A 16,952-nucleotide genomic window follows, 5' to 3' on the forward strand; every position below is an offset into this window, starting at 1 on the left:
GAGTCGGTGATGTGATGTACTTGATGTGTCTCTGTGTCCACAACAGGGCTCAGCCTGGAAAGATGCCAAGCTGTCGTTCGCCAACCCGCTGTACAATTACCCCCCTGATGCTAATAGTGCTGACTACAGAAGCTCTGAAGCATAAAGACAATGGACTTTACATATTGACTCTGCAGTTGTTCGGGGTCAAACAGTGTGTGCACATACTTGATGAGTTTGTCTTGTCCTGCTGAGGTGCCAAGTAGGGGCGGAAACGATGCAAAACGTTGAAAGAAAAGTTTAGATATTGTGCAACGAGAAATTCGAATGTCAATTCTAATGCACTGCTTCAAAAAATGATATAGTATCCAGCCACCCATTTGGCACGTAGTACGAAAATAAAAGGTAAAAGTGCTGCACACTAACTCATGAGTGCTGAGTTTAAGACAAATTTTATCCATATAAATAGAAATAAATTCGGTTTTTAAAACACTTTAAGAGGTGAATAGAGATGCAGACTTATCTGCCAGAGCTTCTGGGTCTCATTTAACTATTGCATTGGTAAAAAAAACAAGGCCTGAAAGACCTGTATGCCACGTTCCACACAAAAGTTACGATCTCTAAATACAAACTTGACGGGAGAACAAGCGCACCTGTATGTAAACTCTGGCCCATATGTACAAACATTTTGGAGACAGAAGAAAATTGTCAAAATGAGACCCCTGCTCTTTGAGAACTGGAACAACTGCAAACGCAGATGTTTCAGAGGGTACAAACTTTTGAGATGATGGTTAACATTTTTAGGAAATTATAGATAAATACCGCTGTCCTATCAGTATTGTAAATATGAAGCAGCAGCAGGAAGTCAGCCAAAGCCCCATTATTCCAAAAAAATGTCCCACTGGACCAAAAGCTCATTTATCTGACAACGTGTTATCTCAAAAGAAACGAAAATTGCTCCAATGTCCTGTTTCTCCAGAAATACACACTCTGTGCAGTTACTTTCAGTTTCCCAGCGGCTGTTGCGCCACTCATCCCAGCTGTTTTTACCCACCCTGCCTTTGCAAGTGTTTCCCATCGCCCTTTGAGCCACATTTCCTGGATGTTTTTATTGACCCTTTGTGGTGTTTGAGCCACTAAACTCTGGTGTTTTCTCAGACCTGAACTTGTCACCAAACTCGGATGTTTTAAGCCAAAACACAATATTTTCCTAACAACACCCTAAATGGATTTTGTGCCCAAGCCTAACCACACATATACCATAAAGCTGTTGACAAATGTGACATATCTGTACTTAAAAGAAAAGTTAAATGCATTTTTTCCCTGGTGATCTGTCTAACTGCAGAGAATGTGTATTTTCATAGAAACAGGATTTTGGAGCAATGGGTGTTTGTTTTTGGGATAATGGGCTCTTGGCTAAATGGGCTTTCGGTCCAGTGGGACATGTTTTAGATTAAGGGTCGTAGGAATTTTGGCAAATTTGACAATTGGCAGCCCCCCTAAAAACAACAAGTTGTATTTCTTGCCCGGAAACACTTTATATTTCCCAGTTTTTCCACTCTGTATGCTAAGATAAGATCATCAGTTACGAGCTGTAACTTTATGGACATTCGTTCATATCAAACTTCTCATCTCACTCCCGTCAAAAGAGAATAATGTCAGACTTTCTTTTAAATAGTCCAAGATATATGGGAGACCGTAAAAATAACCATTTTCAGGAGAAGACATTTTAATATCCAGCAATGAACAATAAAATGAGCATCAGCACAAATCCAAAAAAAAACAAAAACCACACTTAGCCATTTTGTCCACTTAGTACAGCTAGTGTAGCAGTTTATGTTGTAACTTGGAAAGGTTGTGAGTGCCTTGTGCATGGTGATTAAAGGTTTTCTTTAGTGCTGGCAGAAGCAGAAAACATCCAGCTCATTGCATCTGAAAGAGTCCGCTGAACACACAGAGCTTCCAAATGGAGTCCTGACTTCATTAGCGATCCTTTTTAATCCCCACTAGTCCAAATAAAATAGTTTGCCCCTGTTTTATTTGCAAATTAAAATCCATTACAAGTCAGCGTCCTGTGGCTGCTTTGTATGTTGCATGAACCGAGTCTCCAAGTCTCTGTATCAACCAGCACCGAGCAGATGGACCATAAACAGCACAGTTAAACCAGTCAGTTATAAATATGACCAGTCTTAAGTCATGCGCTCAGCTGTATCACATCACACATGCCATCAGTTACGGCCTTCTCATATTTGACCGTCAGTACGATGATTTACATGTTCAGGCCATATTCTGTATGGTGAGATATGTTAAACGGATAGTTCACCTCAAAATTTTAAAAAAAATGCATATTTTTCCTCTTACCTATAGTGCTGTTTGAGTGTTGGAGATATTGGCCATAGAAATATCTGCCTTTTCTCCACTATAAGGGAATGAGATAGCATTTGGTCTTAAGTGCTCAAAAACAGAAAAAAAAAGTCTGAAAAACTCAACAGTAATGTCTGTTTCCAGAAATCGTGGCTCGGTCAGGGCCAGGATACACGCTGCATCTATAACAGCCTAGAAAACGAAAGGTCCAGCACTGGGTGCAACTCGTGAGCCAACTTTTAATGCTGTGTTCACACTACCAGCAACACAGCAACAGCGTGACCATGTGAGTGTCTGCTACCTGCAAGAGCCTCGACTGAACATCATCTAAAGTTTGCAGTCGATCAAAAAACATAGCAATGCCTAAAATCAATGTCTGAGCCAAGTTTTAGCTTCATATTTCGCCACCTTCGCATCATCGAAGCGCTGAAAAAAAGATGAGACCAGCTCAACTTTGATCTGTAGTGCATCAGACAGCAGACATCTTTAAGGTTGCAGCACTTAACAGCTCACACCAAAACAATCTCGACAAATTAATAGCATTACAGGCAAGAGGAAAAATGTTCATTTCAGGGTGAACTGTTCCTTTAAATAGAGCATCAATTTAGATTGGCAGCTCACTCTTACCCTCAAATAAATAAATAAATAAATAAGAAGTGACAATATTTCAGGTTTGGAGATGGACTCATTCTTCTTCTTGCCAAGAGTCATTTAAGAAGATCACAATTTACTTTTCTGTTTGTCACATATAAACTGAACAGCCAGCAGCCACCTGCTCAGCATAAAGACGACTGGACAGACTCTGTCCAAAAGATAACCAGCAGCATCTCCAAAACTCTCACTTTTTATTTACCACACAGACACGAGAGTATTATCGATCTTCTAGCTCTTGGCAGAAAACGAATAAATGATTTTCCCAAAATGTCTAACCATTCCTTCAAAATCACGTTAGCCGATGCAATTATAGGATGTTGCTGCATAAATAATGTCTTCAATACATTATCTTCTGTTGTTGTTCTTAATTGGATTTTTAAGATATTTGCTACGTCATGGTATTAAACTGATGTCTGAAACCAATAAAATCTTGATGTGATTGGTATTTTATTCCCTAATTATGAGCCCAACATTGCAATGGAAGTCTGAACACATAAATAGTTTATTTTTCTTTTCCTTTAAAGCCTTAAAAGAAAAAAGAAATAAACTATTTATTTGGAGCCTACAGTGTGCAGACTTCCTTTGTAACCTGCAGTGAAGTATGCTTTGTCTTGCACCTCAATATTTTCACCTGGATGTGCACAAACTTGGTCCGTCTTCCCAGCATTGCAGTGCACGTTGCTAAATCTTACATTCACTTGTTTATCTGTCCATTTCTCCACCTTTATATTCCAATATTTATAAAACTACACTGACCCCCCGAAATTAACGTAAATAAAAGGGCTGACTCTTTGAAACCTGAGCAAACTGGTCTGAATTCTTTCAAATTCACGGGAAGAGGACACTGAGCAACAAAAGAAGAAATTACCCAAATATAAGCAAGAAATTAGTAAAAACAACAAACAAATGAAAAATAAAAAAAAAAGAAATAGAAAAAACCTAGGGTTAACAAGGCTTTGAAAAAGTGTAGCATAATTTTGTAACATAATTTTAAATATGTAATTATGCTTATTATAAATACTTTTTCTGTAGGTTTTTTTTATTGTTAGTCTAGACATTTTTCCATTTCAAAATCATTTTCTAAATCTATTCCTTTTTTGCAATTTGTGGATCATTTCTTACCAAGTTGCTTATTGCCTTTTTCCCCTTGTTTTTAAAAGAAATTGCACCAATTTGTTTAGGATTCAAAGGGTTAAAAGCTTGTGAAAGCTGTCTGAAAGCAGCGCAAGAAAAGTAATGCAGTTGCAGGTTTCAATGTTAGCTGAACTTGAGCTGAGTCTTCATTGTTATCAGGAACACCTGTGATTTGCATTATGATAGTTTAACTCAAAATGCTTGCTGTGAAAAGACTTTTGTGATTACTGGTGTTTTATTAAACATCAATAGATTGTCAAAGTCTATAATTGGGAACAGAAACAAGTTGTTTTCCTTTCTTTGGCCTGTTTTTATAAATAGAGGTACTACTGAGGTAGTTGGAGTCTCCATCTCATTTATAATAGATGTCAGAGTAAATCTGTTGTTTCATGTGAGTGCTCTGAGAGCCTGCACTTAGTCAAAAACACATCAAAACACACTCCCGTTCCTTCGTATTGGTTTAAATTCAAGTTATGAATCTTTAATTTTCAGACCGTGGATAAACACAATCTCCAGTGTCGTTACTGTTTAGTCTCGTTCTCCATCACTGTGGAGTCTTTGCTGAGTCTGTAGGTGGATTCTGGGTCAGAGATTTATCAAAGGGCCACAGGATCAATTTCAGCCTTTGAGCTGCTCCACTGTTTTATTGTTTGTGCCCTCGCCTTATATTGGCTTGCTGCCTTTTCCTCTGACACACTATTCTGCCCTACAAAACCAAACAGCAGAAACCTCTTTTGGTAAGCACTGAGTTTGGACTTGAATCTCACTTTTTGGAAGTTGTTTTAACATATAAAAACTTATCGTGTCATAGAAATGTATGTGAAGTTGTCACAGAGGGTAACAGATGCTAACATTACAGAAACAGATAGCTTGGCTTCATGGTGTTTCTAAGATAACAACAAACAAGAAAGCTATTAAAACCTCTCAAATAATCGGAAAATTGATATCTAATTAAAACAAATAAGGTATATATGTATGCTTTAAATCTCCCTGGTACAATTTAATGTTATGTTTATTATTGTTTTTGTTTTATGTTTCTACCTTTTTATGTATTTTACGTTTTTTCATTTTTAAAACAAATCATATGTCGGTATAGTGTGCTATAGCCTATAATCTAAAAAAATATCCAAAAAAACCCCAAAGTTTTCTGATGACGGTGAGTCAGGTGACCGTGGGAATTTGGATTGCGGAAACGTGTGCAAAGGTTTGTAGCCAAAATAGGCGCCAGACGGCGTAAAGGCCAAACAAACATGGATATAAAATGGCTGAGCAGCAAGACGAAAGGTCGAAAAAAAGGTGATAGAGGAGACATTTTACTTCGAAAAAACATAATATCAACATTTTTCAACGGTCGGCTCGCGAGTAACATTAACAGCTTTGACGCTCGCGAGTAGAACGTTAACTGCGAGTAACATTAACAGCTTTGACACTCGCAAGTAGAACATTAACTGTGAGTAACGTTAACGGCTCTGACGCTCGCGAGTAGAACGTTAACTGTGAGTAACGTCAACGGCTTTGACGCTCGCGAGTAGAACGTTAACCGTTATTACTCAGCAGCAGCCGGTAACCGTTAACGTCACTGGTTCAGCTGTCTGTCCCACCTGGACTTGAACCGGACCAGCAACCAAAAGGACCTCAGCACCAGTATGACACCGAGGCAGAGGCCCACGGTCCCGGCAGCGACAGCCACCTGTTCACCTGCCGCCTCCGAGCCCGACACCGATCCGGAGGCGGCTGCCCAGGACACCGGAGCGGATAGCAGCAGGTAAGCTAACGTTACTAATTTAGCACCCACACACAATATTCATTACTTTTCACCTATCTAGTCCAATACTTTCTTAGCTAACTGTTGATGCCGGGTGTTTTTTTTTTAATAAAATGAATTAATTGACAACAACAACAAACGGCTACATTTTTAAAAGTTGTCCAAGGCTTTGTTGAACTTAATCAGCTGCTGCATTAAGAACCAGGGCTGGGCAATATATCTATATTGTATCGATATCATCTCAAATTTTGAACATTGTCACATAATAAGTGCTATTTTTTCCTGGTTTTAAAGGCTGATTCACAGATTCACAACTTATTAGTTAAAACAAATGGTGACAAAGTTGTCTCTTGGGGACATAATTTTCAGTTGAAACAAGGTAATGAAACATACAATATGTGTTATCATAATACTCAGCCTTACACAACAGGTTTAAAATCGCAACAATATTGCATCAAGACGTCTGTGTCATGATATTGTAATGTGGGGTCTCTGCTGATTTTCACCACTAACTACTGATGATCAGAATGAACTAGTTCTAACTGACAGTAAATATGAAGTATTTTGTTTTTAATAAATGTGTTTTGTCTTAAATATTGTCCAAAACAGAGTGCCGCATCTGTATTGTCTACATCTTATAGGTTTTATAGCATTTATCTGTCTTCTCGAGTCCAGGCAGGCATTGCAATCTTTAAACAGTCTTTGTTATGCCGTTTTCATGTGAGCCTTAAAACTTAACGTTTTATTTGTGCATTTGTAAAACAGTATTGAATAATCATTTAGCTCCTCAAACACCTTAAACCCATCTAGCTTGTTATTGTTTAAATAAATAAGAATATTCCCCAAAATGTTGCTTTAATAAGGAATAGTCTAGTTGATTATGTAGAAATAATACAAATTCAGACTTTTGCTCTGCAGTTTTAGTTGTCATTTTGTTTTCTTGTAATAGTTTTATCAATAGTACCATTATTAATAATTGCAAAGCCATCAATCCTACAGAACAGCACCTTTCTGTCTCCCTCTGGGAAAAAAACACTGACTAAGTCGTTTCGCAGCCTCTACATCAATGTTTGTTTCGCTCAACCCTGTGACATTTGACCCAACTCACCTACAATCAATAGCCTAAACAAAAACCTTTTCCACTAACATGCCACCATACAAACAATACCACCCTCTCACATGACGGCCTGCTGACTGAGAATGTGCAGCTATCAATGTTTTTTGTCCCGGGGCGAACGTTTTTCTGGTAGCTTCGTGCTGTTGAATGAATGGCACACAGGAGAGCTGCAACACGCCGCCAGCCTTTGTCCTTGTGTTGTTGTTGGTAAAGGCAGCGTTAGTCAGCTTTTCTCACCGGAGCTATTGTTGTCAGAGTTTGGTTAATCACAGAGTCCAGCTAAAGGTCACTGTTTTGTTTGTTGTGTAGCACTCAGAGAGGTTCCTGTAATGAAAATGCTCAGGAATGACAGTCTTTAAGGACTTATGTCAAAAGCAGTTGATTCTTCATTTACATAACTACTCCCCTGAGGTCTCTTCCTTTTCTGGGCTGTCAACCTGCTATCACAGCCCACAGACCCAATTTCCTCCGCCTGCAGCTGGAGACTGAGGTTACCCTACCAGCCCAGTCAGGTCAAGGTGAAATTCACCTCCTTTTCTTTGCAATGGTAGCTCTGAATTGCTTCTCTCATCCTCTCTGGCTGACTGCAGAGGAAAATGTTTGTTACTTCTTTCTGTATTCAGCGAGAGTGGATGGCCATCAGCCCAGGAGGCTGTCCTCTGACCGCTCTTCTACAAACTCCCCAGGTCTAGGCCTCTTGTGGAGGCTGAGGAGAGGAGGCGTCCCTTAGCTGCTTCTGATTGGATCAATGGGGGTTTTGGGGTCGTAAAGAGTTTTATCTGCATCTTAACTGCTTCCTGTGTCTAACAGCAAAGCTTCATTATGACTTGAAAGAAATTGTAAAGAGTGTTTAATGCGCCTTGTACAGCCAATTACCAATTAAACCATTCCCTCATTGAGCACTGATGCTTGATTTAAGTTTCTTTGACAGAGAAGTCAATATATCATAATAAATTGCCGAATTAATGAGAAGTTTATTATTTATTGTTTGCTTTATGAGATACACAAATGAGGCCTTAGAGAATGATTGCGTAGCAACAGACAACTGCTGTGGAGTAATTTATTCTGCCATGAACTGGAAATACAATGAATTACATATCAGACTTGGATCAATATGTGACTGCTGGTAAGAAAGCTAGTGTAGCTCAGTAGTTTCCACATGTCAAAATTCTTCATCACAGCTGCTGGAGGAGGCATGTTGTTGCTGAAATGTCAGTTCATTGCATTGCTCCTGCCTCCAATTTAAGTTGTTAGAGTGGTCATTAGAGCAGAGCCATGAATCGACTTTTATTTTCAATTACAACCTAGCACTTTTAGAACTTTTTCAGATCCCTTTATTGACTTCATTTTTAAAAAGGGACTAGTTACAAATTTTCCATCATGGAAAAAAGAGACACATGTACAAAAATATTGTACTGCATTTTATATCTTATAATATGTCTTTTTTTTGTTTGATTTCATTTGAAATGTATTCATAACTCAATAAAAACTAGTGTTCAGTTCAATTTAATTTAATTATATTTATTTAATATGTCACAAATCACAATTTGCCTCAGAGGGCTTTCCAGCACACTGTTAAAATGACCATTTTTTTAAATTTAATAAATGAATGATGTTTCCAAGTCAGTCGTACTGAGTTTCTCATTAAGAGGGGATGGTGAATGTCGTGACAACAAGGTGAGGCAACTGCCAGGCTGCAGACAGCAGCAGACCAGGGGTGAGGGTGATTTTTGGGATGTGTCCAGCTGTGTTCGTAGCAACAAAAGTGGGTATTATTTGTTTGGGACATTTTTAGCCTTTTTTGTAGTGACAAAAGCAGTTGTTTTTAAACCAGCATTGACGACATGTCCAGCCATGTTTATAGCATCAAAAACTATTAATTAGTTGTTTTCAACATGTTTTTTTTTTTTTTGCCTAAACCTAACCACACGTTAACTACAGCATTGTCACAACATTAAAATTAAAATTTAAAGAAATACTTTCGACATACCTGTGTTAAATGAAATATACAGATGTAACACATCCGTGGTTTGCATAAACACACAATGCCAGCATTTACTCAGGTGATATTCTTGCATCCAACAACTACTTGGTTCGTGGATCACAGGCAAACATAAATGAAAAGATCGGACAGATATGATGCTGAAGTGAAGGAGAAGTATGAAGCCTGAAAGAGTAGAAAAGTATTATTATTATTATAAGAAATTAAGCCAAATAAGGGAAGAAAGCTAACCTTCTCCAAACTTCCACTCAAAGCAAGGCTCAATGATTGTGTTCTTTCAGGTCTTGTTAATATTATTGCGAGAAGGAAAAGCTAATAATCGGCAATGCTATAATGGAAAGACAGAAACAGAGCCGAGCTTGTTCTCCTCAGTGTGTTCAGTTTATGACTTCACTCTGTTCTCTGTTTATTAAGTGGCCAGGCATCATAAATGCTGCGGTGACATGCTGCTCTGCAACTCAACAAGTGGGACCCGAATCTACACGAGAGCACTCTTTGGAAAATTTACACTTGCCATCACCCGTCAGATCTAAATCCCTTGATGTAGCTCCCGTCTCATTTTGCTAATTTCATCGCAGACGTTTTGATGCTCTTTACGGTCACCCTGGGGAGAGGAGTGCGGCGTGGTCTCCAGCCAAGCAAAAGTTCACGGCATCTGCGACTGATCATTACGTCACTCAGGGAGGGAGTCGCAGAAGGTTTGTGAAGGAACGGCTTAAGGAGAGTTTAGAGAAGATGCTTTGAGAGAAAAAATGGATAAAGAGAGAGATTTTCAGAGTGGTCATCTGAGGACTGGCTTGGCTTCTTTTCGCTGGAGTTGTGGAACAAGGTGATTAGAGCAGGAGACTGCATGGGGAGCTGTGGCCGCTGAGTCTCAACTGCTGGGATGATTAAAGTGCTTGGAAAGAGATGCAGAGAGGGAGAGAAAAAAAGAAGGGGGGGTAAAAGTGCATGTGTTTGAATGGAGAATCCTTCCCTAGCCCCAAGACTAAATCCTGTTTCATCCTGATACTGGACTGCGTGATCTGAAAGATGCTTTATGGTTTAAATGACGGTGCTGCATTTGTCAACAACAGTCTCCTTTTATGAGCGAAAGCCATCAGACGGCATGGTTTATGTCTGTTTGGGCGGGACTGTATGTTTTTGCTGTACAGACGTTTGATATACGTCCCTTTGAGTGCACAAGAGGTGTGTGTTAATCGAATCACAGCGTGGGTGATTTGAGATTTATGTGAGAGTGGATGTGACACTATCATGGACAGGCGCTGACAGCAGATATTTATTTGAGTCTTATGATCTTAGCCACGTTTCCCAGAGCTATTTTAGAAGGAAGTGAAAGAAAAAGCATGTCACTCACTTGCTTCCTCTGCATCTGAAATCTGGGTGAGGAGTTTTCACATATCCCTAAACACCTCATCCTGAAGACTTTGGTGCTTGTACAGATATTGGCCTTAAAGGTGCAGTGTGAAGGATTTAAGCCGATATATTGGCCAAAATGGAATATAAATATAATAAATATGTTACTGAATAATAAGTATACCTGAATATTAATGTCTTTGTGTTTTTGTTGCCTTAGAATGAGCCGTTTATATCTACATAGAGCAGTTCTTGGTCCTTGGACATTGCCATTTTGCTCTGCCGTGTTTCTACAGTAAGCCAAAATGGACAAACTAAACACTGGCCATTGGGATTTTTGCGTTGGTCATCGTTAGCCACTTGCATATTTTTCCAGCATTTGGCTGGTGGCTGGCTGTCATTTTCAACCCTGTCCTTAAACAGCATTGGAGAAACACTGATTTGTCATGTGAGACAGCTTTTTTTCAATATTTTTACTGGCTTTAATCACCTTGCTGTCATGTTTTGGAGAGGAAGAGACCTCTGCGGATAAACACACTGAAGGAATTCTAACTGGGAAAGTTTCCACTGGAAGTAATCTGCAGTCATCACTTCTAGATGCCACTAAATCTCCTTGAATCTTACGCACTGTTCCTTTGACAACCTTCAGAGTGTTGATTTCGACAAAAGTCGAAAAACGAACACATTTGACATACCTTGATGATTGATGTTGCTGTGGAGTGAGTTATTGCAACTTTAGCTTCGTTTTTTCTTTTGCGCCTGTATCTGTTTACATTTTGACACCGATAAAAATAAGCCGAATTAGCTATTAGTAGTTCCTGTTTGTATTATAGCCATGGGTCCACAGGCAACTTATTCAACTGATTCTTAGGAAAACCTAAAAAGGTGTATATTCTTATGGAAGTTCTGCATTCATGAGGAGCGTCGATTCTTTTTAGCAGATTGATGGTTGTTAGAGTACGTGTAAGAACTTAACTGGAGAGAACATTTAACATTTTAGAGAACATTTTATTTACATTAAATTTTTTTACAATTACATTTTTAATTAGAATTTTGATTAATTTAAGCTGTTTTTTTGTTGTTGTTTTGCTATGCTGTCTCTTTCCCTTTGCCCTTTTAGAAACAAAAGCACATATAGTTGACTTTGTTTACCATAAATGGTAAATAAAATAAAGTAAAAGAGACAAACTGAAGCTTATCTTCGGGTCATGTCGCACCATCAAAGACACTTCCCTGGATCTGGCATAAAGCAGCAACTGTGGCTGTTTTGTGCAGGAACAAATCCCGGCTGCACTGACTTTATTGGCAGTCGCCACTCTGTAAGATAATCAAGAGAATGACTAATTGCGGACAAAGCTAGTGAAGTGATTGCTATTTATTGATCTGTTTTCATTTGGGAGCCAGACTGTAGTGCTGTCAAACATTCCCACAATATTTGGGCCCTCAGGTTCGATTTTAAAGACTTTTATTACTTTTTTGACCACTAAAGAAAGTTTGAAAATCCATTAAGCATAAAAAACTATAGTTTCAACGTGCAGCCAAGTAAATTATAAAAGTGGTCCTTTATGCAAGAGTTTCCTCTCCATTTTAAGCTTTTCCATGACTTGTGGTGCAGCTCCTGAATTCCCACAGCGAGTGTCTTAATTGGAACAAGCATGTGGTCCAAGTTATCCTTCCTGTGCAAAATGAGCACAAACTAAGCAATGAGGAAGAAAAAAAGAAAAAGAAATGTCCTCACATGAGAGGTTTCCCAGCTCTCCCTCTACATTCTCTGGCTGCTGCTGAGAAAACTGAAAACACACAACCAGTGAAGAGAACGAATGGCTTCTCTAGATCAGGGTTTGCCACATCATTACAAAGAAAGTAATAGTAAAAATTCCCATCTATCCATTAACCCTTTCTCCTGTTTTTGATCCCCCATACCCCCTTTAACAGTTGAAAAAACCCAAACTTTTATGCAAAATTGTGACATGATGATGTTATAAGATTTATAAGATTTGCCTCTAAACACAACTTTTAACAGATAGGTTTCAGAGGTCCCCTACAAGAAACAACACTTTCTGTTTGTTGTAAAGACACTGTTAAATACAATGGACATGTGCTGTGTATGTGATTGGTGTTGGCTCTGTACTTTTTATTTAGCTTTTCCTCTTCCACATTCCAAATCATTTCTGTGTCTGGATTTTTGGGAGCTGTAATGGAAGGTCAGACCTCTCGAAAGAATTTTAACAAACAAAAGGAAATAAGCATACATCAGCTCAGCTGCAAAAGAAAATGTTGGCTTTGTACATTTCTGCAAATCATGGATATGATACATTTGTACTTTTTATATGTATTCCATTTGTGACAACAAAACCAGATACTTTTAATGGCACATCAAAGACATTTTTAGCTGTGTTTGTGGTTATAAAACCGAGAACTTTAAACGGCACTTCAAGGCATTTCCAGCCGTGTTTGTGGGGATCAAACCAGGTATATTTCAGTGACACATCGGGACATTTCCAGCGGTGGTTGTAGTGATAAAACCATGTCATTTTAACCACCAGTTGGGACATTTTCAGCCGTGTTTGTGGTTCCCAAACCGGGAACACTTTGGAATATTTCCAGCTGTGTTTGTAGCAACAAAGTGGGAACTTTTTTAACAAAAGTGTATACTTTAAACCAAAACATGATGTTTTACTATCCTTAACAAAGTGGTTTTTGTGCCTAGACCAAACCACACATTAACCACAGTGGTCACAACATAAAACTGAAATGTAAAGAAACATAAGGTTTCAACAAATCTCTTTGCATATGAAACATATGGATTAAACATAATTGTAGTTTGCAGAAATGCACAATAACAACATTTATTCTGGTGATTGGACTACATGTATAACATTGGCAGGCAAACTCCTGCACATTGTCTGACTTGCAAGAGAAAGAAATGTGTTGCATTGTTTTAGTAACTAGACCTTCATCAGGTGACACCAAACATAACAATAAATGTAAAAATAACAAAAAAACATGACATATTTACTGTAATAATAAGGCTTTGTGCTCATTTACCAAGTTTGTGGAAAAGGGAAATGTCACCATGTCAATACTTTTCTACATGTTGAGCTTTGATTGTTGTTTTAAATTGCAGTTATAATCATTTTGTGATATACAGCAGTGTAGCCTATAGCCTAGTCAACAAAACAGAAGGGTTAATGTTTTAATCTTCCACCTGAAGAGGGCGCCCTCACAGTTCAATCACCTGTGTGTGCAGTAAAGGTGAAAGGGGCGTTAATATATTGCAGAGAAAAAGAGAATCCCAAAAACAAACATAAGGGCACTCAAAGAGGGAGAAAATAAGTAAAATAACATAAACAGCTCAAATCAGAACTAGATACTGACTGCTAAACAGCAAGTATTAAACCTAAACCTGTAATACAGCCTTCATGGTCAATGAAAAAACAAAGCTCTGTGAGGAATGAGTCCAGCATGTTGAACATCTTTTGTCTGCTGGCAAACAGGAGGCCTACAGCAGCAGCTCCTGAAGCTCCAAACGCATCCCTCCACATCAATCAAAAGCTGCTTGTCAGACACGGCGCAGCTAATATCTCAAGGCAAAATCCCGACTGTCTCCCCGGCAGCCTGAGAAACGCTTTGTGTGTTTGTCTCCTCCGCTTCTTCTCCTGCACATACAACAGCATCAAACAGAAGAAGAAGAAGAAGCCATTGGCTCCGAGGAGCTGAAGACGGAGGGAGCGCACTGTCTTCTCCAGGAGCGCGTTAGCCCACAACACACACACACTGCTCCTCCTGCCAGTGGGATGAGACCAGTGTGTCGGACTGGGATGCACGTTTAAGTGGAGAACTTTTTTTCTTCTTTTTTTGCTGGTGTTATTTTTGTGTTTATTTTGGAGGTGGAGACCTGTTAGGACGAGCGCGTTTACACTCTCCAGGAGCGCGCAGTGTGGCACACGCTGGAACAAAAAACAGTTCAGTGCAGCGAGTGCAGCGCAGGCAGGTTTCCGTTTTAAAAGCAGCAGGAGAGGCAGGAGAGTTACGGAGTCCGCGGGGGAAGCGGTGTCGGTGCACGAGGAAGACGGAGACACTCTCTAAAAACGAGATATTGAGAAGAAATCAGCGGCGGAACTTGGATATGGCGGGTGTGAAGACGTTCGACCTTTTCGTTGGAGTTGTTTTAGTTTTGCAGTGTGTGGGGGATGCCCGAGCAGAGACCACAGCCAGTAACGGTAAGAAGCAGCACCTCAAACAGCCACCAGACCTGAGTTCAGATCCTTCAGATCGTAATGCAGAAGTGTCTGCACAACATGCAAACAGCTTTCAGACACAGGTGGACTTTGCGTCGCTTCTGCATAAAAATGATGTTGCTTTATGCTCAAGTTGCATCCTTTGTAGTTGCAGTCATCACATTTTATATGTGTGTGCACAACAAAGAGAGAAGACAGACACCCTAAAGGCTGTTTCTCTTTCATTATCTTATTTTTAGGAACAGTCTATGTAGTGGAGGACATCATGACCTACTAACTTCCTTTTTTTCTGCCTGAATCAAACACTTTGTTTTATTCTTATAATCATATTTTCACAACTACTACATGTTTGAGTTAATTGCCTTTTTGCACATGCAGTTCCACCTCAGGCTGAGCTGATTGTTACTGTATATTGTAGTAATACAGTGAAAGCGAACAGTGGAGGGTATGGAAATCTCAAACTAAATTTTCCTCTCTGCTACATCCTGTAACATCCTTCTGGAACTTTTTGTTGTGCAGATTTGAAATCAGTAAGCATTGCATAGTGCAGGTGCTTTCTCTGTAGAAGTCCTGCAGGGGAAACCTGCACGCTCTGTCCATCTTGATGTCCCTGATTATGAGACACTGGAGGGACTACAGTGTGAACAATATCTCTACTGTAAAGCTACAGCGTGTGCACCAATAGCCCACTAATCTCAATCCATCACACACACATACACACACACACACACACAGCTCGACCCCCTGACAGACGGTGGAATAGGTTCATGCTAGTGTTGGTTCTATTCACACAGGCGAGCTCTTGTTTCCCAGAGCTTTTATTGCTGGCAGCGGATTTTCATCACGTATCAGATAGTGGTTAGAGAAATGTTCGGCTGCTGACAGTGACTGTAAATTAAACCCGTGTGTGTGCAAGTAGACCACAGAGTTACTGGAATGTATGGCTCTGTTTGGGAAAGATGCTATCGGCCGTGTGCGGCTGTTCGCACACACTTTTTTAGTTTCACACAGTCGTACTCGGTCTTATTTATGAATTCAATCAATCTGCTGGGCTGCTGCTGCATTCTGGCTCATTTCACATCAGTGCTGTATTGGAAAACAACAGCATGTGTGTGTGTGTTTGTGGGGAAAACTGAATCAGAATGAGGTTTGTTTTAGAGGTTGCAGAGTGAGAAAAACTCCTCAAAACATCCATTAAAAAACAGGGCATTTTCCTCTCAGAGCCCTCCATCTTTCCATCTCTTGGTCAAGCTGAACACATTTAGTATGTAGGACAGTATTTTTAGATATCTGGGCGAGGTGCTTCCCTTGTCGTAGACTGACCTCCACTCTGCTGTAGGAACAGCCCCCTGTGCTTCCATAGATAGGCTTTATTAATAGAGCACAGGTGGACTCCTCCACTCTCTGGAAGTAAAATAATAATGCACCATTCACTACCAGAAAAGACTCTTAGAAAGTGCCTCAGCAGCTTCAGCAGAGGCTGAAATGTGAAAAGTCTGGTTGCTCACTTAGATGAGCTGTGAAGCACATCTGGGTGAAATTACATGACATCCTGTGAGCTCGGTGCATCGTTTTTCTTTTTTATAAGCTTTCAGTCTGTGGCTCTGTGATGCTCACCCGTTGATACGCTCACCAGTGGCACAAAATTGGGGCTGATTTGGGGGGTAATTTGCACCCCGGTGCTTCTCTCAGAGTGGAAAAAGAGATGTTCCACTAGAGTCTGGAGTGTGTCTGCATATGCGATAGGAGAATGAGAGAGGGAGAGAGCGTGAGAGAGAGAAAGTCTTTCCTCTTGTAATGATGCGGTCTGATTTAAAAGCCTGTGCTGAGGGCTGTTAATGTGCTAAGATTGTGGTTTTGTGTGGAATTTCATTTGCTGTGGATGCTCAGAGTTGTGTTTCTTTGGTTGGGAGAGAGTTAACCCGCTCACAGCTTCTTCATCCATCATACTGCCAGCAGCTACCTCTGCAATCATACAAACACACTCACATAGGAGTGTGAGGTGCAGAGAAGCAAGTAGGCTGTGCTCTCAAAGAGTTTGACCTTTGGGACAATGGTTACAATAGCCAGTATGATTTCAAATCAATTAGAATACCTGCACTCCTTTATCTTCCTAGCCAACAAATCCCCACATTGAATATTTATTGTGTGGTTAGTTCCCGTTGCCTCTCTCTGACACTACAGGTGTCTACAAAGGAATTCATCGTTCCAAACATGTGCTAATGCATCAACATTACATTTCTGTCCATGCACCTTTTTTGTGCATTTTTTATTAATGTTGGAGGGTCAGAATATCACAACATTTTTAAGCTTGGCAGAGGTGAAAAAATTGGATTATTG

At 39.8% G+C, this 16,952-nt stretch overlaps 2 protein-coding genes across 5 annotated transcripts in view; both read left to right on the plus strand.

Moving 5' to 3' along the window:
• Positions 1 to 3,442, plus strand: part of malrd1 (MAM and LDL receptor class A domain containing 1) — a 78,180-nt gene extending 74,738 nt beyond the window's left edge. For all 3 annotated transcript variants that reach the window (XM_088072125.1, XM_042510908.2, XM_088072126.1), the window contains one exon: positions 47 to 3,442. In XM_088072125.1, coding sequence (XP_087928251.1) covers positions 47 to 145 — 99 coding nt within the window. In that variant the 3' untranslated portion in view covers positions 146 to 3,442. The remainder of the gene's footprint in view (positions 1 to 46) is intronic.
• Positions 3,443 to 5,727: 2,285 nt separating this feature from the next.
• The window catches only part of plxdc2b (plexin domain containing 2b), a 120,790-nt gene continuing 109,565 nt past the window's right edge, over positions 5,728 to 16,952 (plus strand). The window contains exon 1 of one of the 2 annotated variants that reach the window (XM_088072328.1): positions 5,728 to 5,896. Coding sequence is in view for 1 of the 2 variants with exons in the window: in XM_088072329.1 (XP_087928455.1) it covers positions 14,501 to 14,594 (94 nt within the window). In the remaining variant the exon portion in view is untranslated. Of the gene's footprint in view, positions 5,897 to 14,133; positions 14,595 to 16,952 lie in introns of those variants that run through there. The other variant, XM_088072329.1, reaches the window with a different exon arrangement.

This window comes from Plectropomus leopardus, chromosome 21 (assembly GCF_026936395.1).
Source record: "Plectropomus leopardus strain MGB_pleo_1.0 chromosome 21, ASM2693639v1, whole genome shotgun sequence".
Lineage (NCBI taxonomy): Eukaryota > Metazoa > Chordata > Actinopteri > Perciformes > Serranidae > Plectropomus > Plectropomus leopardus.